Source organism: Brienomyrus brachyistius, unplaced genomic scaffold (assembly GCF_023856365.1).
Source record: "Brienomyrus brachyistius isolate T26 unplaced genomic scaffold, BBRACH_0.4 scaffold133, whole genome shotgun sequence".
In the NCBI taxonomy this organism is placed as follows: domain Eukaryota; kingdom Metazoa; phylum Chordata; class Actinopteri; order Osteoglossiformes; family Mormyridae; genus Brienomyrus; species Brienomyrus brachyistius.
The window spans coordinates 1-26,879 of record NW_026042408.1 but is presented as its reverse complement, the minus strand read 5'-3'; the positions used below and the strand labels follow the sequence as shown (position 1 = coordinate 26,879).

Below are 26,879 nucleotides of genomic sequence, written 5' to 3'. Positions count from 1 at the left end.
TTTGCTATGTGGCAGTTTGGTGTGTAACTCAGTGTGTCAGGCCTCTGTGTCTGTGATCAGAAGGTCTCCAGTTTGAGCCCCGACAGAATAGCGGCATCTTTGTTGGACCCTTAAGAGCAGACAGGGGACGCCTGAGCTCCTGTCCCGTGCACCTGAACGGATGAACGTGCCCCCATTAATGTTCCAAGTGGCCTTTTTCGAGAACCGATTACCATGATCTGAAGAGGGTGACCTCCAGCCCGATCATGAAAAGTTACTGAGGGGGGTGTCAGACCTTACCACCTTACCTTATGGGGGCACAATGTCCCCACAAAGTGCTGAATACCCATTTTTTTCCCTTATGTGGACCAGCTTCCTGGGAAAACTCAATTTAATAAAAACCTGTGACTGCAATGAAAAAACTATAAATGCAAAAACTTCTGGTTATGGTTAGGGCTGGGTAGGGGTAAGGTTGTAATAGTTAGCGTTAGCATGTTTCCCATAGAAATGAATGAGCGGTCCCCATAAAGATATGTTTACCAGACATGCACGCGAGCATGTGTGTGTGTGCATGAATTATGTATGTGTCAGTGTGCATGTCTTAAAGGAGAGCAAGATGGTATATACAAAAATACAGCATCATTTCATAATCTTGGCAATATAAGCACAGCAAAAGAAATCATTCTTTACCAACACTAAGTTAATTTTGCTGCCGGATCAATCGAGTTAAGAAAACAATCGTCTGAAGAATTGAATCGGAAAGACTTGTGGCAACTTCTACGGTATGAACTCTAAATATTCAGTATTCGTACTGTCTTTGGAGACAGAGTAAGATTCTCTCGTGGATTTGAGCCATATCCAGTCTTGGCAGCCTACTCAATTTCTCAGGAAGAACAATGCATTCACACGATCTTTCTTTTTAACCTCAAGACCTCCAACACCCGTAGAATATATATATTAGCCTTTGTGCAAACATTTTTGGTAAGTAGAGAAGTGACTGCCCTTAGAGATATTGCTGACCACGGAGGAGACCTTGGTGTTTGGAGACTGCATCAGGCTTTTGGATGGAATCCCAGGGGCTTGGGCTGGCAGAGAGCGACCGCACTCGCTGTGTGTCTGTGAGGATGGCACCGGTCCACACTATCCTGTGCAGTGTTCCTACCTGAATGGGCCCTTCCCGGTAACTAGCACACAGGGAATCAGCAGCAAACTCCTGCCTACATTTTCTCCTGTACAGTAGCTCCGCTCTTCACAGGACCACATATTCAGTTATGTATGCATTCATGCACAGTGTCAACTCCCCACAGGGGACAGACACACCTACCTGATAATGTTTACTCGCAACTTTTTGCTCCGAAAAACCGATTGCTTCTATCCTGTGACACTCCATCGGTGGGATTTGGCCCTTTGCTGGCTGGATATAAAGGTGCTGTCAGGATTATAGGTACGACTAGCTATTAAGGTCTTGATTTTGCTGAGCTTATTGCACCACCTGGTGAACATGGCAAAGTGTAGCAATTCCCGTTTGAAGTCACAGGTAAAATGCCGTCACTGAATCACAGTATGTGTGACTTGGAACTGCTGACTCAAACCATGCAAAGAATCAGAGAGATGAAATAAAACAGAGGACAATACACATACGTGAATATACACACGCACACACACACACACACACACCACACCCAGAGCCGCTAGAATCAGAGAGCCAGCGGGAGGCCCAGGGGGTCTTGGGGTAGGTGGTGTTGTGTACTCCGGTACATTCTCTGACACTTCTGTCAAAGTAGATAAATCACAACACTTGTTTTTGCATTTCTATTCAGTTGTAGACTAGGCTTCACCATGTGCTGCTGTCCATCCAAGACAAAATAACTTACATTGTTGGGTGCTGATTTGCGATCTTTCAGTATAGCAATATCTGAAAAAACAATGATAGGTTGTTAGTACATTAATTAGTACATTAAGGAATAAATTGGTTTACAATATACATGATAATTCTGTATATATGTCTGGGCTGTTCACGGTCCCGATATGTATTTGTTTCCCATGTGAATCTGACATAGAGATCATGATTTTGATGCTGGGGTTAGCCATTAAGTTAGCCTGTATTTTTATGAAATAGTGTCTGCTATGTTAGGGAATGCAAAGGGAATGTGTGCATTATAGCCAGTCAGTGACCTGCGAACGGTTGGTGAAATTTATCTTGGGGTGGGGAGGAGTTGGGGGGGGCGTGCTTGGGGATCATCCTGTCCCTGGGCACGAGCAAGACACACGTTCGGGCCTGTTTACGATAATGAAGCACGCATTCGATTAGGAGCAGAGAAAACAGAGGAGACCGCCATAACACAGGCTCTCTAAGTCAAGGCCAGCCAGCATTAAACAATAAGAACAGTACCGAATCTGACCCATAGGTGTTTGCCCAATACACACAATGAACCCTGGCAAACACTCCGACGTCGCAGAGGACTGACTGTGCCATGGATGCAGCTCGGCACCCGTGATGCTTTTGTCTGGAATACAAATGGAGACATTTTCAAAGATGAGAACTAGGCTCCCATGCATGGAATGAAGGGTGTGATGTTCACAGATGTTTGTTTTTGCTACCTTAGAAGGAGGCAGACATATGAACTAATGAGAACATGTTTAGTATGTGTTCTGTAACACTAGGTAGCAGATTCCCCTGCACTCTGCCTATGTTCATTGTCAAGATTGAAATATGTGTACAACTTAGGCCTCATGCCAGAGTTCATCTTTTTCTAGGTAGAAGGGCATCATATTGGAGCTAAATTCACATTTTAGGCTTAATGACTGAGAGGGTGGGCAGCAGCATTCGCGCTCAGGCACAGGGCAAATTCCTGACACATCCAAAACACACAATGCGCACTAAGCTGCCCCAAGAGGCGTGATGAGTCGAGCGAGAGGACGATTATGGCATAAGCTCCGTCTGGTGGTGTTCCACGCTGTGGGCCACGCAGTCGGCAGCGAGTGCGTTGGGGGTGGGGGGGGGGGGGGGGGGGGGGGGGGGCACAGACAAATGAACCGGAACCACTCACTGTCCTGCGGGCCGCACACTTACCATAATTAATAGCCTGCTGCCTTTATTTCGAGTGATTTCACTTTGGAAAATCCCTGGCTGCGTTCCAGCGCTTTCCGTATGCCAATCGCGGTCTCCCGTCCCGCCGTCAAAGTTCCGAGGACTCTTGGCTAATCTGGTCTGCTTCTGATAGGGAAGCGGATTTTCTGTGTAATGAACTCTGAAATCTAAAGACGTGGGATTTTCCCAGAGGTCCCTGGGCATGCAGTCTATGCTAGTATCATAAAGGATCGTATTCTTACAGATGCCTGCCCTAGCACAATTCTGCAGCTCCCTGGTGGAAACACAAACCGAAAACAAGAGACCCTATCAACTGAGTTTGAAAGGACCGTTGAGAATTGAACTTGTCAGAATTGTTCGGCAACAGATCTATTTGCAGCAATTTATAAAGCAAAGCTACTGTTTTTACCAAAAGATTTACTGGTGAATAATGCTGACTAGCTCAATTGCCAAATACCCATTTGAAACCAATACATATGCTGTAATCGTATTCTGCCGGAAAATTGTATTATCATGTTGGAATTTGGATTGAAGCCACAGAACCACATTAGTTGACTGCAAAATAATATATTTAAATACCTTGGTCTTTTATTTTCACTGTTGACTAGTAACATATGTTGTTTTTTTCAGTTCCCCTTAAGCTACATAAATATGTCCTGGATACTGAACGAGATAATTGCAAACACTTACAAATGGTTTTGCACACAATGGTTGGGTCAGAGAGATCAGCACAACAAGCCATAAAACACTGATACGGGCCTTTTTCTGGAGCACCAGTACATGACAGGCTCCAATCCCACGAGACCGTTATTGTTGCTGCCACTAATTGACGCATCTGTGGTCGTCAGTGAACCTCTCCATTGCTGGCAGTGAATGTTAATCTGACGTAGAGCCATTTGACGCTGGTGAACCAGCACTCTGGGACACCTCTCAGGCAGATTCTGCCGGGTAATTTAAGGATGGTGCCCTTGGAAGTGGCCGAGGTCCACAGGCTGACTGCCGGACTGCTTGAGGAGAATGTTTGCAGTCCTGCCATTTAAGAGGCTTAAATGCTTCCCGCTGTGCAGAGAAATGAAACAAGACAATTCAACGTCCAAAAAGCCCAACAAAGGATGGGTAAGAACCACACACGGGGTTCACAAACTTTTTCTAAACTGTACATCAGTTGTTCATAATCTTGCCAGAACATACCGTTCCCGCACTAGTGGGAAATGTGCATTGCATTTTAATGTGGTTAGCAACCGCAGTAAAGAGGCTTATTTAAATGGCCCCGAAAATCTCTCCATTTACCTAATCTACAGGTCTGAAAGAGGCACTTGTGTGGAGGCTGGCTTGTGCCCGTAGCACGTGCCGCAGATCACCATTGCTGGATGACACAGGCTAAGTCAATCCTGGTGCCCTTGCAGAAAATACATTTGTTGGGGGTTGGGGGGGGGGGGACACAGTCCTCAGGCATCTCTGCAAGCCAAAGGATACTTCAAAAACAAGCATCGCTATAAAGTATACGTAAGAGCGTTAAACTTCGACTCCCAGAGAAAGACACAGGGGCATGTTTCACTGCATCAGGACGAGAGAGCTGAGGGACAGCAATCCTAGGCTGGGGGCGGGGCTGGGGGCGGGGGTGGGGAGACAGGCACGATGCAAGTTCACGAGTTACAGAGGAAACAGTCGGGGGGGTCGCAAATGTACAGGGCTATTCCTGGCAGCAGGAAACGGCGATGAAGCAAATCATAAGTGTGAGTTTGGCAAAAACGGACAGCCAAACTATTCAAGTGGATAATCCAGGTAAAAACAGAGGAAGACCTGAAAGAATTATTTTTGGTGGTGATTCTCAGAGGTGGGTAATTCAGGTCCAGAGAGTAAAAGTCCAGACCAGGGTTTTGTTTCAACCAACCAGTAGAGCATAAAGAGTCACAATCCACAATCACAGAGGACTCAACTGGTTGGTTGAAACAAAACCTTGGTCTGGATTGTTGTCTGGACCTGTGTGTGTGTGTGTGTGTGTGTGTGTGTGTGTGTGTGTGTGTGTGTGTGTGTGTGTGTGTGTGTGTGTGTGTGTGTGTGTGTGTGTGTTTGTGCGTTGGAGCGTCTTTCAGATGCCAGTAGGAGTGGGGCAGTGGGACAAAGACAAGGCTATTACATGGTTGGAGAGTTTGAGGACTCGGTTCCGTAAGTGCTTATAAAGGAATGTTTTTTAGCTGTTCTTTAGCTCCTGGGGAGAAGCTGAGTTTGTTTCCATATTTTCAGAAGCGATTCAGTGAGCTTCGGCAAATCCCGAAAAGCTGAAGCCGCGAGTCAGACTCACCGCTCGACTGACCTAATGAGGGGAAATCATCTGCGGCACACGCAGACTGCTACCAAGATGGCTGGCTGGCTGGCTGGCTGGCTCTCTGACAAGGTCCAGAAAATAAAGATAATGGAAAAACTCATGAATAGGGATGATGCTCGACTTAAAAGGATTTATGTGACGTATGTGTGATACAGGAAGCTTCACTCCTGCTGACGGAGGTGAGGTGAAAACCCCCATCTTACGTTCAGCTCATTTTCAGGGTTGTTTTGGCTAAACAGAAATATGATATATGAATTTGATTACGGGTAACAATGCCCCTCAATCCATCTAAAATAAATTTGATTTCACCAAATAAAATTTTATAGAATAATGTGATTAATACCCCCACAGAAGCCCTATCATTGTAAATGGGTGTCATTAGCGAGGATAATTTTGCTCCTATGATCAGGTCGGCAGGCAGATCTGTCAGCATGCTGTAAAACTGGGGATAATTGGGTAATTAAGAAGGAAACAGTATCAGGAATGAGAAGTGAAGGAAACAGTATCAGGAATGAGAAGTGGTTCATGGGTCTGAAGAAACATCCTTTGGAAGAATCATTCGGTGGACATGAACCTTCCAAGTTATGCACCAGTATTAGACATAAGATTTACATTTATGAATTTCCCTAAATAGCATATTCATGGTGGTCCATCCATCCATTTTCTGTAACCACTTGTTCTATTCAGGCTCACAGGGGGTCCAGAGCCTACAGGCGCAAGGTATGAAACAACCCAGGAGGGCGCCAACCCTTGGCAGGGCATACTCACACATTTTTGACTCACACATGCAGATCTATGGGCAATTTGGTAACTTCAATTAACCTCAACATGTTTGTGAACTGTGGGGACAACCAGAGTACCCAGAGGAAACCCCACAAGGACACGGGCAGAGCAAACTCCACACACACAGAGCTAACTGCCGAGCTTCCCCTCCCTCATGTCTCATTGGATACAAATCGAACTTGAAATTACACAGTATGAAATGCATCTGCTTTGGCTGTGCTTGAACGTCCCCACATCACCGTCATAATCCTCAGGGACATTATGCTCTCTTGGTTGTCCAGAGGTTTCCAGACATTTGCCCAGGAGAAGAGCTCTTAAATTGCAACCGCTATTCCTGTCATAAGCAATTGAACCCCACCGAGGTCTTCATAGTAGTTCATAGTAGATACCTTTAGGTCACATGTGCTCCTGGATCTATTTACTTTCTAAAAGCTATTCTCTTTTTTACAAAGAAAACTAAAAGAAGTAAAAATAATTGGTTGAGATAGATAACAAATCTACAACAAAACAGAATCAAACTGTAGAGGAGGTCCAAGCAACTAGAGGAGGTGGGACCAACCAATCAGATGTCTTTGTTCTGCCTCTACTTTCTTGGACCCATCTATTCCACAATCTGATTGGTTATCTTTCTGAACCAATCATTTTTTTGTTCTGCCCTCAGTCTCCCATGAGCAAAAAAAGTCCTACAGAGTGTATGCTTTATAAACACCTGTAAGACACAGCATGTTTCAAAGATTTATGACACTGTGCACATGTGGTTAATCTAGTTCGACGAGAATGAGTAACAGATGTAACAGAGGCACTCACAGAACCCGGTTATCTGTGTGACAAAGTGTCAGAATTCAAATGCAGAACCTACATTCTCCTAGAACACTATGCAAAAAATACATCCAGTTACCGGAGGGCAACAGAGTGAATAGACCATGGCTGAGCTGAGCTGGGTCTGTGATGACGCTGAGGGCCCTACAAAGGCCCCCATCTTTGTAAGCATTTTCCATGTCTCCCAATTATAGGCCAGTGATCTGCTTGGCTGACTCAACGATTTGCCCAAAAGCTTTCTGATCAACGAATGAGCGGCTAGTGTAACATGCTGGTATGCAGTGGGGGGGAAGATACACTCCGGAATTGCGAGGTGCTAGAGCATGTGGGCTTGTCCTACCCTCCTTAGACAATACAGGCAGTGTTTGACTTTTCGATGACATGGGAGGAATTGTGTGGTTGTGAGGCACGTAAAAAAAACCGAGGAACTTGAAGCTGGAGACTCTATTCGTCACATCCCAATTTAGTGTATAAGGTTTTGTGCATATGGGTGTCCAAAAATCTATTATGGGTTCTTTTGCTTTGTTGGTGTTGAGGCCCAGGTTGTTGGCTGAGCATCACCTAGCCAGTTCTTGCACCTCCTTCCTAAATGCTGACTTGTCGTTCTTGGAGATCAGCCTTTTGACAGGAGTGTCATCTGCGAATGTGATAATGGTGTTGAAGGAAAATGTCAGACTGCAGTTGTCAGGGGAAGATAGCAGCAGTGCTGTTCAGCTCCTGTGCTGAACATTAGGGTGGAAGAAGAATAGTTACCCAGTCTTGAGGTCTGTTATTCAGAAAATCCAGGTTGTGCGGTCTGGAAACCAACTTCTGGGGAATAATGATATTGAATACTGAACTGAAATCAGTGCACAGCATTCTGACATTCTGCTGTGTGATGGTCTGTAAGGGGTTAGGAAGGTGTGGAGAATAACTGAGATGACATCATCAGATGATCTGCTATTTGTTTGATCTGGTGTTTGTCCAGAGTCAGGGAGATGTTAACTTTGATGTGGGTTAGAATCTTTCAAAGCACTTCTTTATTACTGGAGTTAGTACAACAGAACAAAGGCTGCTGAGAACTTTGGCATTGGAATGATTGCTGTTGTCTTTAGATGGGCACGGATGACAGCCTGGGATAGTGAGAGATTAACGATGTTGGTGGAGACCTCCTGCAGCCAATCAGCACAGGCTTTAATTACAATCCCAGGTATTCACTGCCCACATGGGTCCTGCACTGGGCTCACTCATCATGGGTTCCCAGTGCCAGTACTTGGTATCTGAGAATTGTGTGGCCGTAGTAACTGGCTTTGTTCTCTTTTGTGAAAGCAAGCATTTGTCGAGCTCATCTGAGAGGAGGTTGCTGCAACCTGCTTTGTTCTGAATTGCTGTGCGGCAATCTGGATAACACCGATAGCTGAATGCAATACACAGACCAAATTAGGTGATTGATTTAGCGATGGGATTTGGAATGTTAACTATCTTCATATGCAGGACTCGCACCCAGGGATGCAGATTACAGTTCACAATAGGGAAATAATGACATAATAATGACCGACGTACATGCCTGGAGTCCATACTGTAAATATCAGCCATCCATCCTTTTTCAGTAGCAGTAATACAGTGAGAGACAGAGTAATTCTGGTATGCAGGACTGCCGGCAGAGCTTATACACAGCCAGGCTGAGAACCCACACCCAGAGCCCGAGAACCTCTGCTGTCTGCTTCTGCCGTATGGAGGTTAGTGGTGAGGCCTTGTGGAAGAAATTTACGCTGAACTTCATCAACCATCTACACATTTCCATGTGGTCACTTTTGACCATGGCTGTGCCAATATCCGATTGAGCTGCGGAACTAACTTCTCCAGTTAAACAACATTTTGTTTTATATATAAAATACATATAGCATGGCAACATTAGATAAGGTTAAATTGTTGTGTAGTACTAAAGTCACACATAGAATGAACTCGCTTTACAGGCAACCCACCCCCCCCCCCCCCCCCACAACCGGTTACTTTGATCGGTTAAATAGAGCCAGAGATTCAATTGAAATAGACAGAAATGACTTTAGTGTTTTCTGGTGGGGAGAGTGCCATTTCAGTAGCAGTGCTTTTGAGATTCACTTATAGCCCAATTTGGAGTTTTCACAGTACCCTGATTATGTAGTGTCGCGTTTGGCATGAACTTCTGTGAAGCAAAAGGCATTGAACCGTCAGCCCTCAGAAGGTCTGAGATGGAAAAAGCAAACAGTCAAGAAGGGGAGTAGAACTGGACGAGAAAGGGTGATTAAATTTTGTCGTAAAGTCAGCGTGTCCCTATAAACACACTTACCTCTGACACTATCCTTGCTTCACTGATGGAATAAGTTACGGAAGTTTGGGCTGTCGAGTCCAATTGCTTGCGACATCAGTCAGAGCATTGGGACGATTTGAACAGTGGATTTAAACGTCTGAGCTTAGCTGTGGGTTTATCCTAAGGTATCTCAGCAAGCTGCTTAGAGTTACTCAGCCATACACAGTGTTGCTGTCTCTGTTAGACTGCAGATGGACGGTTGATTTGCCTCGTGAGGGGGGGGGGGGGGATTATGTTCTTCTATGGTGTTGTGTCATGGAGAAGCACCGCTTGCTGATCCTCCTTCACAGGTCCACAGTACCTATACCTATTAAAGGCTATTTCATTTGCCTTTTTTTGGCATTTTTGCTTTTCTCAGGTGTACACAAGATATGGAAAATGCTACACATTCAACGGAAACAGGACCACGTCCAGGAAAACAAAGCAGGGAGGAATGGGCAACGGGCTGGAGATCATGCTGGACATCCAACAGGATGAGTATCTGCCAATCTGGAGGGAGACGAGTAAGAGACGCCTTCATGACATCCACGCTGCACTGTAGGCGTGGATAAACATCCACCTCAGGCGCGAACTGCTTATCAGGAAGTTCAGCAGTTTTCCGGCCTTGGCAGGGTTGCACTTTCTATCCCCAACCCCACGATTATATAGCCTTTATACCAGGGGTGCCCAACCCGTCTGTTGATCTCGGCATGTTTCGGGTTGGTCGCAGGAGATGATTCATGGATAATGCTTTGATGGTCAAACGGTGGGTTTATCCTAAGGTTAATATACCATGGAGGACCCACAAGGTCAGTGATACATTCCCAGGCTACTTTGGCTTGCAAGTCCACTCCTGGTTCACCCTCACCCAGTCTCATCACTTTGGGACTGAAAAAGTGTAGAGCTCCTATAAGTACTTAGCAAGTGGTGTTTGCAGATATGCGTGAATACTGAATACGAGTGATGACCAAATGAAACTTCATGAACCATTTGCAGTATTTTATGACCCCACTAGATGGCGCTCCCTCTCCAAAAAAATGACTCAAATTATGCCCCAAAGCAAACCAAGAGTGCCATCTAGCAGCAAATGCTTCATGAAGCATCGTCTCTACTAAATACTACTGAATACCCCATCAGCTCCTTCCACACGCCTTATCACCTGTGTGTGTCTCCTGTATGGAAGATGAGACCACGCTGGAAGCAGGCATCCGGGTTCAGATCCACAGCCAGGACGAGCCCCCGTACATCCACCAGTTGGGCTTTGGGGTCTCCCCAGGGTTCCAGACCTTCGTCTCGTGCCAGGAGCAGAGGGTAGGCGTATCCCCCCCACCCTCCCCCATTGGTTTGACCTAAAGGGATGCCAAATTGTGACCCAGCTCTGCCCCCAGCTGACCTACCTGCCCCAGCCCTGGGGTAACTGCCGCACTGGGGCAGGGGAGCTGATCCCGGGATATGACACATACAGCATCAGCGCCTGTCGCCTGCACTGCGAGACCAGTGCCGTGCTGCAGGCGTGCAACTGCAGGATGGTCCACATGCCTGGTATGTCCCCTCTGTGTGTCACTCAATTCATTCATCTGCGAATCACTGCCAGTCATTGCAATGCAAATAATTCCCTTGTGTCAGTCAGTCAGTTACATGAACCTGTAACTAATCAACGTAGGTCTGTCATTCATCTCATTCAGCTCTGTCTGTCACTCATTCCCTGTCAATTTCTTTAACCCATAATTAACTTAGGCGATTCCCTGTTGGTCATTTACCTGTAAACAATCAGAGATTCAGTACCTGTAACTAATTAACCTGAATCGGTCGTTTATCTCATCGTCTATGCCTGTGCCGGGTCATTTCCGCCAGTCACCGAGTGCCTCTCCTTTATTCGGATGCCATCGTTACTAATTTACCGGTTATTCTGTCACTTCTTCTTCTTCACCTGGGTGTCCCTGCCTGTCACTGGCCTGAAAGTCATTTATCTTTTTCCTGTCGTCGCTCATGTCTTTGCAAACTCTTCCCAGTCACAAATTCACCAGCTTTTATCGGCACATATTCCAGCAGGTGATTTACCTGTCAGTCATTCTCCCATGTCCACTCCACCTTTAAGGCTCCCTCTGTTATTCATGCAGCCTGATCAATAATTTTGCCCCAGCTGATTATTGAGCTTTTTACTATATGAATATACAGCTCGATTACCATGATTGCATTGTGAATTTCCCATCATGCTCAAAATGATTAAAGTCAGACAAGAAATTGTCGTATCTTCTCTCAATCAATCAAGTCTTGGGCTTAATGAGTAATCAGTTTGTCTATAATAATGATAGATATACCTTCATAATTCCAAAAGAATAAGAATCCATTTTGGAAACATTAGTTCAGAGAACACTTTGTCTCCGTTGGCATTTATATGGTCATTAATTAATTACCTAGTTGATGGATTCCCACATACATATAGTTATGAAGAATCATGAGATGTTTGATTGTTTTGTTAGACTTCCTAAAGATGCCTGAGTGATAGCATGCAATAATTTAGTGTTTAATATTGAACCTGGAAACAAAACATGGAAAGAATATTGTATCGCTAATTATATATGGTGTTGCTGTCCTCCTAGATGCCTATAATTATATTTATTAACCATTTATTAATTCTGTTATTCTGTTTAATAGCCACTCATCAAGTCTTCCTATCTAAATGAGATCCGTCCATTCATTTCTATGGGAAAAACCCTATTCCCAATCACGACACCCTTAACCTCTACCCAGTCCTAACCTTAACCATAAGTAACCAACCAAAAATACAAGACTTTTGGCACTTTTAATTTTTTAAAATTGGCAGGAATCTCGTCCACAAACATGGGCTGAATTTGACCCTGTACCCCTGGAGGCATGAAACCAGGATGGTACCGACTGAGCAACTGTGGTGCTTCAACACAGAATCTCTTTAAGGTCCAGACCGACCAACCTAACTTTGTTTTCTGTTATCCAGGAAATGCCACCATCTGCCCCCCTAACAAAACCAACTGTGTAGACAACGCTCTGGGTAAGACGCCCATCCGTCTTGCACACATTGCAATATCAATTGTCATTCTGTGATACTCTCCAAATAGCAGGTCGGTGGAGCTCTGATATGTGTAGGAACATTAGGAGAGAGTCACACATGGAGTATCATTTTGCTCCTCTGTGCTGGCAAGATCAGCAGTGTCAGTGCAGTTTGACTCCTGCGGGGCTCAGGTGAACAACGTGGGAGCTAAATTAGCAGCGTCGGCTTCACCGTGATGTCAGGTGCTAGAGTAGTGTGTGAGGGTTAGTGCCGAGCCAACATCACACTTCAGGGAGGCCTTCGGAGCTTTTGGAAGTGATAGCGGACCATGCTTCAGTAATTGGGAGCAGGATGCCCTGGGTGCAGGGGTGAAAACACAAGACAGGAAAGGCCAGTCTAGCTGCTGTGGAAGGAAGAGATATTTAAGTGATTCATTACAAGACTCTGAGTATCATGGTGGACAGCTCTATGGTCCAGATAATGCAAAGCACATCTATCTATCTATCTATCTATCTATCTATCTATCTATCTATCTATCTATCTATCTATCTATCTATCTATCTATCCATCCATCCATCCATCCATCCATCTATCCATCCATCCATCCATCCATCCATCCATCCATCTATCTATCTATCTGAAGGCCTGGGGAATGGGAATAGGTGGGTCAACGTGCTATGTACATAATAATACTGACTTTGTATCACATGACCTAATGACCAGCAGCCATATCTCCTTTATATAAACAGTCGTGTGAAAAAGTAAGTACACCAGAATACACGGGCAGATAAATATTAGACCTTCATTTCAACAATACTTATTGAAACAGTTATATTGTTAAATACTTCAAATTTACATTTAGCAACAATTTAAACATTTGAAATATACAAAACGGGGGCGGCATGGTGGTGCAGTGGTTAGCACTGTCGCCTCACACCTCTGGGACCCGGGTTCGAGTCTCCGCCTGGGTCACATGTGTGCGGAGTTTGCATGTTCTCCCCGTGTCGTTGTGGGGTTTCCTCCGGGTACTCCGGTTTCCCCCCACAGTCCAAAAACATGCTGAGGCTAATTGGAGTTGCTGAATTGCCCATAGGTGTGCATGTGTGAGTGAATGGTGTGTGAGTGTGCCCTGCGATGGGCTGGCCCCCCATCCTGGGTTGTTCCCTGCCTCGTGCCCATTGATTCCGGGATAGGCTCCGGACCCCCCGCGACCCAATAGGATAAGCGGTTTGGAAAATGGATGGATGGATGGAAATATACAAAACATCTAAATTATTGTGAGGTGATACCCCTCCAAAATAACAGATAAAGGAATTCTGCAGGGGGCAAACATTTCTCCAGGTTGAAGTTAAAAAAAAAAAAACGGATTATACCTTCCAGTTATAAAACATACCTTCAAGAGGCTGTCAAAGGAGATGATACCAATCATTAAATGTGAGGATGTATCATGGAGAAAAGTCATGTTTATGTTGAATTTCTGTTGAATATCGCTGAATGATGATTTTGAAATCAATACTACTTGGTGAAAATATTCACCAAGATTAATTATTTGTTTGAACAAATATTTTGAAGAAGAAAAATTTGGTAACACTTACAGCAGTGTTTTCAGTAATTTATAAAGACCTTCAGAACAAATAATACTGCATTCGTAAAGTGTTATAAACATGGCTACAAATATAAAAAGGCATAACACATTATAGCCATGTGTATTAAACATTTTGTTTTATGAAACTGTCATCTATAATGCTTTTTGAACGTATTATAATGCATCATGAATGTGTTTATAAATTACTAAAAACATAAAAAAGTAAAGTGGGTAACGATTTACATTAAGTGCACCTTCATAATGCATTCATAGAACATTCATAAGCAGCATGCAAATACACCTTAACATCCCTTAACAGCTTTAATATACATTCTTAACAAATATTACATGATTATACAAGAATAAGGTTTGTTATTATTATATAATGTTTATGATTAATCTATATTACAGCTGTTAAGGGATGTTAGGATGTCATGGTATACATACATGATGTTTATGAATGATTTATGAATACTTAATGAATACATCATGAATGTGTACTGAACATTTTATGAATACAATATAAAAGCATTATGAAGGTGCAGTTAATGCGTTACCATAAGTGTTACCAAAAATTTTTAAGGGGTATATATACACACACACACACACACACACACATGCACATGTCAGGTAAACATATCTTTAAACATACAGATAAACAGTATCCATAGGTAAGGTATACGCACACAAACAGTCTCCATAAGGTAAGGTATACACACACATACAGTCTCCATAAGGTAAGGTATACGCACACATACAGTCTCCATAAGGTAAGGTATACGCACACATACAGTCTCCATAAAGTAAGGTATACGCACACATACAGTTTCCATAAGGTAAGGTATACGCACACATACCGTCTCCATAAGGTAAGGTATACGCACACATACAGTCTCCATAAGGTAAGGTATACGCACACATACAGTCTCCATAAGGTAAGGTATACGCACACATACAGTCTCCATAAGGTAAGATATACGCACACATACAGTCTCCATAAGGTAAGATATACGCACACATACAGTCTCCATAAGGTAAGGTATACGCACACATACAGTCTCCAAAAGGTAAGGTATACGCACACATACAGTCTCCATAAGGTAAGGTATACGCACACATACAGTCTCCATAAAGTAAGGTATACGCACACATACAGTATCCATAAGGTAAGGTATACACACACACAGCCTTTGTTTAAATCATAGTTTCTTCTATGATGACCTCACAATGAACTGTTTTATCCCTCTAAACTTTATGATGGCAGTAAAGGAAATGGTTCATCATGAGGCGAATGATGTACAAACACTCTCAGTGCAATTATGAGCTCCAGGTCCGAAACCTGTAAATATGATTTCATTGCATTTTCTGTAAATCCCAATGTAACGAGTGGCTGCACATTAAAACCTATGTTCAAATCTGCTTCATTCTGCATCTAAACATCAGCTGTTTACCTCCAAAGGAAAACTCACACTGTTTTGCCATTGGAAAGTATGCCATATTTGCTCCGGTGAAAAACGTGGCCCTTCGCACTGAAGACCTCATTAAGGTTGTGACCCGGATCTATTGGTGCTTCAGTTATCACAGCTGAAAATGTGCCCTTTTGCTTTTGACTTTCAATTTGAAATTTCTCATAAACAGGGTTCAGAACTGAGATAAGCGTCTTCAGATATGCACATGAGAGCCACATACTTGTTCCCTGAGTAATTCTACTTATCTTGTAATGAGAACTTGTTCGGGGTCCCTTTCTAAGGGTTCTTGGCTGTGTTTCGAAAGGCAAAGTCTGACAGTTAAGGCCTTTAGAGTCTGGAATACCCACCAGCTATGGCAAGAAGCCTGACTGGGATAAGCCTCATTTATCTACTGTTTAGCTGCAGGTTTGTAGAATGCTTTGGCCTACTGGCCAAAACCACAGGTCCACAGGTCCACAGGTCCTATGCTTTGTTGAGATGTTCTCTACTGAAAGCTAGGTTTAAAAAACTCTCCACAGCTCCATGTGAACATGGGTGCTCAGTCAGTGCCCCCCCCCCCCCCCCCCTCCATGTCTCACAGTCTCTCTGCAAAAGAAACCAAGTGACTCCTGCCCATGTGAGACGCCCTGCAACCTGACCCGCTACGGTAAGGAGCTCTCCATGGTGAAGATCCCCAGCAGGGGCTCCGCCCGCTACCTGTCCAGGAAGTACAACAAGAGCGAGGACTACATCAGGTACTTCAGGGCTCCCCCTGGTGGAGCAGTCGACCTGCTTTCGATAAAGGTTTCACAGAATTTGGCTTTAACACCTTATATCACACAATCTGAAATTGATGACATAAAATGTATTTCATAAAATAAACTGCCAATTGTAGTGTATTCCATTATAAAATCTTGTATAAAAATAAATATGAATAGTTAAGTGTATTATTTCTAAGATCAAAAACAAGGAATAATTTTGGTTCTTAGATTTTCACATTTACAGTAAAGAATCCAACTTTAAACTTAGTTTATTTCTCTATAACTCTAAACTAATTATGTTGGTATAAACGGGGACGATAACTAAGGACATCTAATATTATCCAGTGTTTAGCATCATAATAAATTGTTTTTCTCCCAATTCTGAGCAGAATTAGTAGTTGGGAGACAAATAGATGGATGGAGTCATTCTTTTGAAGAAATATATGGCTCCATTTTTTGCAGTGCTTAAATGAGAAGGAAGACAAGCATAGTTTTATTTACACCTATTTGCATAGATAAAAAGGTTATTCAGCCATGAAAGTGCACCTTTGACGTGACGTCCCGGAGCACCGTGGGTACCATTCGATATCGCCATGGTGAATTCCGGTGGTTCCAGAAGCCCCAGCTGGTGGGCCCAGACAGCACAGAAAAACTGTAAAATCTATAAAATATATTTCAGGACACGCTTTCCAATGCATTTCATAGACTAAAGAAATAAAGAAGAATCACTGTCAGACAATGCATTGTAATTCCCATATTTTTCATTATTCCAGATGTCATTTGGCTGAACTGTAATTTTCTTTTTGACAGTATAATGTTTAGATAATTGCTACCAGCCCTGCTGCAATCTTTTGTCTGAAAGATGTGCGTGATATTTTCAAATTACAGAGACAACTTCCTGGTTTTGGATATTTTCTTCGAAGCTCTCAACTATGAAACCATAGAGCAGAAAAAAGCATATGATGTAGCTGGATTATTGGGTGGGTGCCTCTACTCTGTTACGTACTTCTGGGGGAACAAGAAATGGATGTTGTTAGTGACTGCGCCCTCTGTTTTTTGCGAGCAGGTGACATCGGCGGTCAGATGGGATTGTTCATTGGTGCCAGTGTTCTGACAGTCCTGGAAATATTCGACTATATCTATGAGGTGATCCCACACTTATGTTCTTGATTCCGCTAGCATGTGTCCATGCAGGAATTCTCAAGAAGTGTTAGCCCAGTAACAGTCAAGTTTAATTTATCTTAACCTGCTTCAGTCTAAATCAGTACCTAGTTGAAGTGATGTCCTTCAGAGATGATGACGGCCTCTTCAGCTCAGGATAGCACCAGACATCCCCAATCTGATCCCACTTTGATCGCCGTGACGATGGTGTCCTCTCTTCCGTAACCTCAGGTGGTCAAAGCCAGGCTGCTGCGTCTCGTGAAGCCGCAAAAGAAGGACAAGAAGACTGATCTGAAACAGGATCAGAGGAGTACTGTGGCCACAGTCATTCTGTCAGATAAAAAGGTGAGCTATCAGCTGGATGTGGGGCACCACTAAGGGTTGTGTGGTTACATGCTCAGGTCTATCCCTGGAGGTGAGATCAGAAGGAATTTGTTGTCTTTTTCCATCCTTCTTTCAGCAGTCTCACCGTTTTCATGCCGGCAGAGATGTGTAATGGAAATTTATCGCCTTCTGACCACTCTAGCATCTGTCACATCACCTCTACATTTTTGGTAGAGGGTCAACCGTAGGGAGGCTTTGAGAGATTGCAGTCCATAGTCTTCAAGTATGTATGTACACCTATTAAGTACGTACACCAATCAGGAGGCCTCAGTTTTTTTTTTTTATCTAGATTGATGACAAACTACAGTCTACTTGGAAGAACAGTCTAGCCCAGCTCTTGCTACCTTTGGTGAAAACATAAACTGACCTATACTTCTGTAGTAACCCAGCACTGTAGATGTTCATTGACCATGCTGTGGTACCAGGGGAATTAAGAGGTTGACCGTTCTTTTGTTCCCACTCTGTGGGCCCCAGGAACCCAACGAAGCTCCCAGAAGCCACACGGAAGGGGCCGCCTATCCCACAGGAATACTCCCCAATCACCACCACCACCACCATGTGCACCACCAGGGCCTCTTTGAGGACTTCGCCTGCTAGGGGGAATCTGAAGGATTCCGATTCAGCAGCTTTTTCCTTCCGGTGCTGGATTTGGGCTTGATAACAGACCCTTGGATTTCTGAACTACCTTTCCTTCTGTCACCAGTGAAAGCTACAGCCAAAGCCGAACACCAAGCTCGTGCTGCTAACAGACCTCACATTGTGAGATGGCACAGATTGGATGTCAACATTTGGTTCAACGGGAGACTCTCACCCTTTCTGCTCCGCTCCAGGGAAGCTGTCCTCTTGGCTACAATGCTATTTATATACCAATGATTTTGCTATTGGCCACGCCAGAGACACAGAACGATGACTGCATGTTACCAAGACCCAGTTTATACTGAAATATTACCTTACGTCTTTGTCATGTTGATAATTTGATAGATCGATCCGAGTCCACAGAGTTTGTGTTCTTTTAGACTGTACTGTAATATGTTATGATTCCACCAGAAACCCAAATATATTCAGTGGCTTTTAATGCCAGTGTGACCCATAACTACCATAAGGAGCCATGACTGTACTTACAAGAATGATACTCCATGTTTATCAGTCTGGGTAGGAACCATCGTTTCATATTAAGAGACTCAGTCGTATACACCAGTAAATTATAACAACCCTATCACAAAACGTGTTAGCTTACTTTGCGTTTGTTGACAGTTTGTAATAATTCAAAGAAGTTAAGCGCGTTTTAAAATCATAACAACGTTTCCCTTTCTATAGTCGTTTCTGCAAAAGTACACATTATGTCCCACGCTTTTCCTGTGACAAGTAGTCTGTCAGAACATGAAAATATGCTTATTTGAAATCACAGCAGTCCACAGACACAGTCTCTTATATCTTTAACTCCAGAGAAACGGTAGTATTTTTCCTACACCTACAAAGAGAAATGCAGGCGTGAGATCACTGAATGTCATATAAATGCCATGTTGCTGGACAGAGATGGTTCTCCTGATGAAGTCTTCTGAAGGATTTTTTCTCTTTAGCATTAAATCAGTAGGTATGCATTTACAGACACTACTACTGTATCTCTACATTCCTCAGGGACCCGCAGACGGTCCACGGTTCTGCTGTCTCCTACTGGGAGCTGGGAGGGAGCAGAAATGTGGACCAGCTGGGGGTCTCCGAGGACTGTACTAGGAAACACTGGTCTAGTGAAAAGGTGTTTGGATGTTGACGCCCCTGTCAGGAAATATCATAGGAAAGAGAGGAAGAGGTAGAGAGAGATGTGTAGATATATGTCAGGAGGGGTTTGTTCCATACCTGTAGCTAGAAATAAATTTCAATTTTGGGAGGGGAGGAGTTCACCTAACAGGACACAGAATCCTATTCTAATACTCGCCATTTTCCGAAAATTCCTGCATGTCTGAACGGTAGCAAACGTGGGGGATTCACACATAGCTACGTGTCAGATTTGTTGGTCATCTGAGTGGATGAAGCTGGTTTAGTGTCATTTGTCTGACTGTGTGGAGATGGCATGAAAGTTCTCCACAGCCATTGTTAAAAATGCCGAAGACCCAGGGCATCTCTGTATGGCCACAGCTGAATGCGACTGTGACTGGCAGCTCACTGTGGTTTGGCACGTCCCATTCATTCCACCTGAGTCTCCCCTGCTTCTGCAACGGACCGAGCTGTAGCTTCCCCGTCACACGCCAAAGATGTACTATGGAGGAGCAAAGAGCCTGGAGCCATTTTGCGTGTGGTCCAGTACCTGCTCCCTGATTGGCTGGAGGTCTGTATGACTTCGTCGAGAAGAACTGAATGTTTAACACCCCTGAATAACAAAACTGCACATATGCTATTCTGACTATACTTTTACAGGCACCGTTTTACTGCAGCATCCAGAAACACACACATTACATAACCATGCTTACAGAAACATGCACCTTTAAGGAGTTCGGGCAATATTTTGCATTGTGCTATTCTTTTCAGGCATCATACACAATCTCTGTGCAAACTACATATCACGCATTAACATAAAATTGCAGTAATAAGTACTTTAAAAGTACATATAGCTCTAAGTCTCACGTCATTGTCATGCATGCAGCATGGATATATTTTTATCAGCATATCATACTGAAGCTTTGTAACAGCTGAAGTTATATTTTACAAGATTTTTCTAATAGAAATATTTATACGAGAAAAACATTATTATATAATTATATTATTAATTTTCATATTAATATGAATTATTATTATCTAACATTACTAATTATGTTATTGTTAATAATAATAACATTATTGTTTCATTATATATTTTCTTTCCTATACTCTTCTACAACAACATACAACGTCTGGTCGTCATTCCAAACTTGCGCAGTAAAATTTGGGCACAAGTACGTAGCAGTCAATCACTCTGAAATTTCTGACGGTCTCATTTCCTTTCCCCCGAAACACACATCCCATCAGCAAGATGCATATGTAAGAGCAGTTTTTATTGATTTGGCAATCATGCGGCTGCTGTGTTGGGCCTGACTGGAGAAACTCCCGCAGAGAGAACATCGGGCCCCTGCGGTCATGTCGCTAATTCACAGCCCCCCCAAACACAACATTAGGCTGTACATTTCTGTCCTTTGTTACATTGTTAAAAAAAAATACTGTGCGTGACCAACATACCTAATGCACAGTATGGACAGGCTATCTATTCTGTCTGTTACCTGCTGCATAACTGATTTTTTTTTTGTTGAAAACACTTGGGATTTGTCAATAAATTGCTAATCTCCTTTTATTATTATATTAGTGAGATTTTGCACTGAGCACAGAGAGCAAATTCAACTCACCTGTGTGTCCTGCTTTTTGGTGTGGTGACCCTTTTCTTATTAGGCCTACATGGGCTATTTATCTGTGCTTGGAGTTTATGGTGACAGACCCCAATGCAGATCCCTTATGATACAGTTTCATAGTGAGGACGTTCGCAAATTAAAACTAATAATAATAATAATACAATGGAACACATGGCATCATATTTTTATGTGACGAAAAATGGGCTATCATTATTTACCTGCGCTTACTATAAAACGCCGTATACATTTAAATGTAATAGGACATGTGATTTTTGAAGACATGCTTATGGCAAAGTTATATTAAATGTATTGGTGTTGCTAAATGAAATGTTTCTGGTATGAATATAATTAACCATTCAAGTAATTTTTTTTCAACTGACCGGCAAAAATCTCGAAAACATTTATGACCAGTTGCAGAGGTAAGGAGCACGTGCTGATTACAGCGCATTACTGCACCCGCCACACCACAAACCACCCCAGGGCTGAGAACCTTAGTGCAGCCATGTGGCAGGCGGTACCTCAGCAGCACACCAGTCCGAACGGACCAGAGTTTTTTCCAGTGGCTGCAGTGCCAATCCAGCCACCATATATAGGCTATTAAAATCAAACCAAAGGAAAAGTTAAAACTTGAAACATGCAGCTTTTTCCAGTGCAACTCTGAGCTCGGAGTCATAAATTGATGGTTTATCGACTTAAATTAAAAGGCTACTGCAAAAGTTGATTTTAAATAATTTAGCAGATGTTGAATGGTGCTGGGGTGTCCTGGGGCCCCCACAAATTAAGCTGGGAAGAATGAATGAATAAATCACATTCCCAAAGCAAATGTCGAGAAAAGCAGCACGGGAGTAAGAAGCTTGATATTATTGGAGACGATCCAAATGTGTGTCTGTGTGTGTGTGTGTGTGTGTGTGTGTGTGAATATAGAGGCTAGGTGTGTGGTACACACAAAGTGTTTTCTGAATAGTGGTCCATTTTCCAAAGACTCATCCCGGTCAAAGGGTGTGGGCTATTTTTGGAATAAGGTAGATATGAAACATATCAGGACAAATGCCTTTTCTTCCTACCATGTGTAAAATGATCGGTTTCCCATTTGGGTGTTAATCCTGGCATACTGCTGGTTTCAGAACAAATGGGACGATTGGGATGTATAGAAACAATGATTTATGGACAAAAAAACTAATAAAATTAAGAAAACATTAAATATTTTTATAATCACCCTGAACTGGACCGGCGACCATAGACATTTAAAACGCATCATACAGTTAGAGATTAAAATACAATGCATTTTTACTTAAAATGCATTGTAAAAAAAAAAACGGATAAATCCTGACTTCCACCGTGTAATCACATGTAGGAACCCGAGCACTTATTTCTCGTCGTGTTGACCGAACCGCTACAGATGTCGTCAGCAGCCCCAACAACAGCATGCACCACTTAAAAATCCATGGCATGGAGCGGTGGACCATTCCTCAGTCATACTGTTTGTTTATCTGTAATTCTGAATTCCGAATAAGCTGTAGCGGCCAGCGTGTGTCAAACACTGTGATTGTGGAAGCAGCGGGACAATCTTTGTCTCTCCATTTACATAAACTATAAATAATACAAGCAGAATTAGATTGCTGTGAAATTATCTATATAACCTACTGTATGCTCCAAGTGTTGAGCTGTAGGAGTATTTCCCCAGGATCCAAATAAAGCAGATTGCCAACAGCCACAAAATAACAACAGCACAATGTTATTTATTAGTCTGCATCTTAAGATATACGATGATTGGCAGCTGAAGGTAATCTATGAATACATCAAATATCAGACTTGTTGACACAGTCGAAATGCATATTATTCTCGTTGATGAACAGTTAATATTAACAGAACACCAGCATTTCATACTCAATAAGACAAAATTGTTTCAAATCCATCCCAAAATTATCGACAATGTCACATTTCCCTGCAAGGGATAATAGTCGGTGCATCTTATCATTGTAATTCAGGGTATGATAATTTCCAAACTGACTGAATTTCTGTCCATAGTTTTTGTCAGCTGTCAAACTTAGTACACAGGCATTTTATTCCATACAGTCGGCTGCTTGACCTTATTTAGCTGATAGGATTTCCAATGTTTTATTCATAGCCTTTAAAAACTGAATGTCACGGAGAGTGGATGCAGATTTTCATGACGTCCGTTTCCCGCAAGAGAAGTATTATAGGATAAATAAATAAACCAGGAATATAACGGGGTGGAGTCCATCATAACTCATTACAAGACTAAATGATATTTTTACCTGGGATCTTTAATCTGGCTTCCCACCCAATTATACTATATGCAAGGGCTTGTCTTACACACTCCTATACTGTCAATGAAATTAGCATTAATGCGAAGGGTTAAATACAACCTGTAATGCTAATTCACCTTGGCACATATTACACCCCCTCCTAAAGTTTGCATATTGATTTCGTTCGCTCTCGTTTCAGCACAAAAGCCCATCTCCAGATCAATGTTACTCCCCCACTCTTCGCTATTGCGCCTGCCAGCTCTCTACCAGGCTGGAGTTATAGGATTCCAGCATGTCCTGCAGCATGGAACTATGGAGTCAAAGACTAGGACTTCAATGTGTGTACCTAGGAGCGGAACAGAACTAAATTTTGCACTATTTGCTGTAATGTTTGGTACTGCTGCTTGGGCCAGCGTCCTGCTGAGTGTGTGTGCGCGTGTCTCATGGAGGTGGGGGAGGTTTCAGCTCCATCTGGGCCCTTCAACCTGACGTCAACACCTACCGCGATTATCCCACGCTATCTGTAACGGAGACCTTTCACATCCAGCACCAGCAGGCATAGCATTCCGGCGCTAAAGACGTCAGAGCGCACGCTAACCCTGGTGCGTCCTCTTCATGGTCCATCCCTTACTCACCAGCACTTTACTGTGCGGCAACAAGCCATGCTTGGGCCGAGCATAAACAACGGCACTGTTTGTTATAAATGCAGGGAAAAGTGTAACAGTTGACTGCCCAGCACTAACAGTGACAATATTAAGGAACATCTGTGAGGCGAAATGAGAATTGTTGAGTGTTGTAGAGGAAAAAAATCATTGCATCTAATTTGAATGAATCAAAATAACTGCATCCATTTATAAACATAATAAATTTAAAAGGCCTAACAGACCATTGCTTCTATAGACCATCTGTTCCAGCCTGGAGTAATTCATCCTTGTTTCTCTGCTTCCCCCTACAGTCAGACTTGAGTATTGCAGATACATTAGTTTTGCCATTCTTTGTCCCCCCCCCCCCCCCCTCCCAAAAAAAAAAAATTTTTTTTACCCCACAACAAAATAACAGGAACCACCAGAGGAAAAAGGTGTATTCATTGGGTTTATTTAATATTTACAAAAATTCACAGTTTTTAAACTTTAAAATGTCTATATTCTTGCGGACATTGAGAAAAGCATCCAGATGGTGAAGACAGTTTCACCATCACATATATTTTTTGAACTTCCAAAATTAATAAAATTAATTCTTTAGGCATCCCTATATGATCACTTAGAAACTGAAGTTTCTAAATGAGCACAAATGGATGGATATTTGATGTTCACTTTTTTTTTTTTTACCAGAAATTTATATCCAATGCATTTTTTGAAAAAGGGTCATACGGTCTCTAGAGCAATTGGGGGTTGAGGGCCTTGCTCAGGGGGCCCGAGAGTCTTGCTCAGGGGCCCGATGACTAAATCACTCTGCCAGCCTTGAGATTCGAACTGGCGACTTTCCAATCAAAACTCTAAAAACACTGCATCCTAACCCATTGTACCACACTAACTATCATCACGGATGATACTTTAGGCTCCAGGTCCCCGGAAATCCTGACCAGGAAGATGACGGGAAGATGGATAGGTTAATGCTTTTACGTCGACAGGACGACATGGCTACACTGACCATGAACGAAGATCTCAGGCCCTGACTATTCGACTACCAAACATTCCGGAACCCACCATCGCCACAGTCATGATTTCCACAATGGCTCAGGACTCGAGTAGCCTTGGATCGAGAGTCTTTGGTTATAAAAAATTTCCATTCTGCCAGTCGAAAGTGCCAAAGCAAATGGAATCATGGACGTTTTAAATGCATCAAAAAGTTGCCAATGGAAAGATACCAGCATCATTCATGCAAACAGTCATTAATGGTCACCTCCTCTGCAAAATATATGGCCCAGTACTGGCATGTTCTTCTTTTCCCTGTTGTTTCCACCACAGAAGCTCCGTTTCTCCTAATACCCAAAGTTTCCTCATGAATGCTTTCTGCACTTGATTATAAATATCTTGACAAAATTTACAAACCGAACACTGAAAATGCAGACCTAATGTGAGCCAGTAAACAGAGCCAGTCACAATGAGTGGAGATTAAGGTGCATGAACTGCCCTCAACAAAACTAATAACTCAAATCTGCCCTATAGAATAAAGAAAAAAAAATACTGTTCTTTTCTAACATGTGTCTCTGGACCATTCAAACATTTCTAGGTCTCCTGTCGTCTCCAGGCAGTCAGATCTAACAGCTTCTTAATTATGTCAATAGAAAGAGGAGAAAAAAAAACCAGTAAATGAAAAGGACAGAACGGAGTATTGAGTTCATATCGATTTAGCTGCATTATACATACTTCTCAGCTGAGTGTAACACAACAAGAAAACACACAAACCATCATATCAATCAATGATAAGCAGCAGCCAGCATAGTTCTACACATTGGATGTGTGATTAGTCGGGAAAATGTGCCTTTGGGGTTGAGTTTGCAAGTGAGAACAGTGACGGTTTTTCTCCGAGCAGCGGCGAAGACGATCGTAATAAATAAACTGGCACCCTGGAGGATTGTGGTACCACACCACGGGGTGGGAATCCATTGACGCAAGATCCGAAAGATACTGTTAAAATCCTCCCCTTAAATCAGCAGCAATGAACACAAGTGCTATCATGTTTTCAAGGCCCGGCCTGGGTGAAATTATTCGGAAATTTGTACCAAGAAGTGAAAACTGGTTTTCATCTGTTAACAAAATTTAATTTAGAATAGTGTTTAGGCTGAAAACCAGCTGGTCCCAGAACGTACAGATCAATTGGCTTCTCAGACCACTCCTATACTTATCCTATCAGTATTATTATTATTATAATAATGAATAACAATAGCACTATCATTATAGTCTCATTATTGACGGACTCCTTTGTTACTGTGTGTCTCATGAAATAAAGTTATACAAGTGTGTAATTCTGAACGGAAAAAATATGTTAAATATCAGGCACCATCCACAGGCTGGTTCTGTGGTTTCCATGAGCCCCCCCCCCCCACACTCTCTGTTACATCACAGGTCAATGACATCACCAGGGGCTCCAGCCTCAGTGCCTGGGAGACAGACTGCATAATCGGCGCAGGTTGGCCAGCAGGTCTCGCCGGCCGTAATGCCCACACCTACCAGTGGCGATGCTGGGCACCAGTGGCTGGCAGTCACAGACAGTGGGTTGGGGTGAGCGGGCTGTAAGATCCCCCAGGGTATATAATGCCTAGTTCACTGACAAGACGGGCTCTCGGGAGAAATTTGTGACAACAGATTGGGGACATGGACCACAGACAAACAAGGAATTCTTTGCGCATGTCAGGAATGAACTGTGTCAGGGCTAAAGTATATTTCTGGTGTTCTAAGTCTTCTAAAAATACAAAACAGGATGTGCGCAAACCACTGGCGCTGGAAAAGCGTTCAGCCGTGCTGCAGCCCAGCCCATGCAGCCCGGCATGACTACGGCCCAAACTATGACTTACTTAAATGCTACTGCACATTCATTCTCTACAAGTCCT

General features: G+C 43.0%; 1 protein-coding gene across 1 annotated transcript in view; it reads left to right on the top strand.

The window, feature by feature from the left end:
* The window catches only part of LOC125727946 (acid-sensing ion channel 4-A-like), a 73,598-nt gene extending 53,189 nt beyond the window's left edge, over nucleotides 1–20,409 (top strand). The window contains exons 2-10 of the mRNA XM_049004950.1: nucleotides 9,689–9,833; nucleotides 10,493–10,620; nucleotides 10,698–10,851; nucleotides 12,287–12,340; nucleotides 15,975–16,128; nucleotides 17,023–17,114; nucleotides 17,201–17,280; nucleotides 17,527–17,640; nucleotides 18,154–20,409. Coding sequence (XP_048860907.1) covers nucleotides 9,689–9,833; nucleotides 10,493–10,620; nucleotides 10,698–10,851; nucleotides 12,287–12,340; nucleotides 15,975–16,128; nucleotides 17,023–17,114; nucleotides 17,201–17,280; nucleotides 17,527–17,640; nucleotides 18,154–18,276 — 1,044 coding nt within the window. The 3' untranslated portion in view covers nucleotides 18,277–20,409. The remainder of the gene's footprint in view (nucleotides 1–9,688; nucleotides 9,834–10,492; nucleotides 10,621–10,697; nucleotides 10,852–12,286; nucleotides 12,341–15,974; nucleotides 16,129–17,022; nucleotides 17,115–17,200; nucleotides 17,281–17,526; nucleotides 17,641–18,153) is intronic.
* Nucleotides 20,410–26,879: the final 6,470 nt, after the last annotated feature.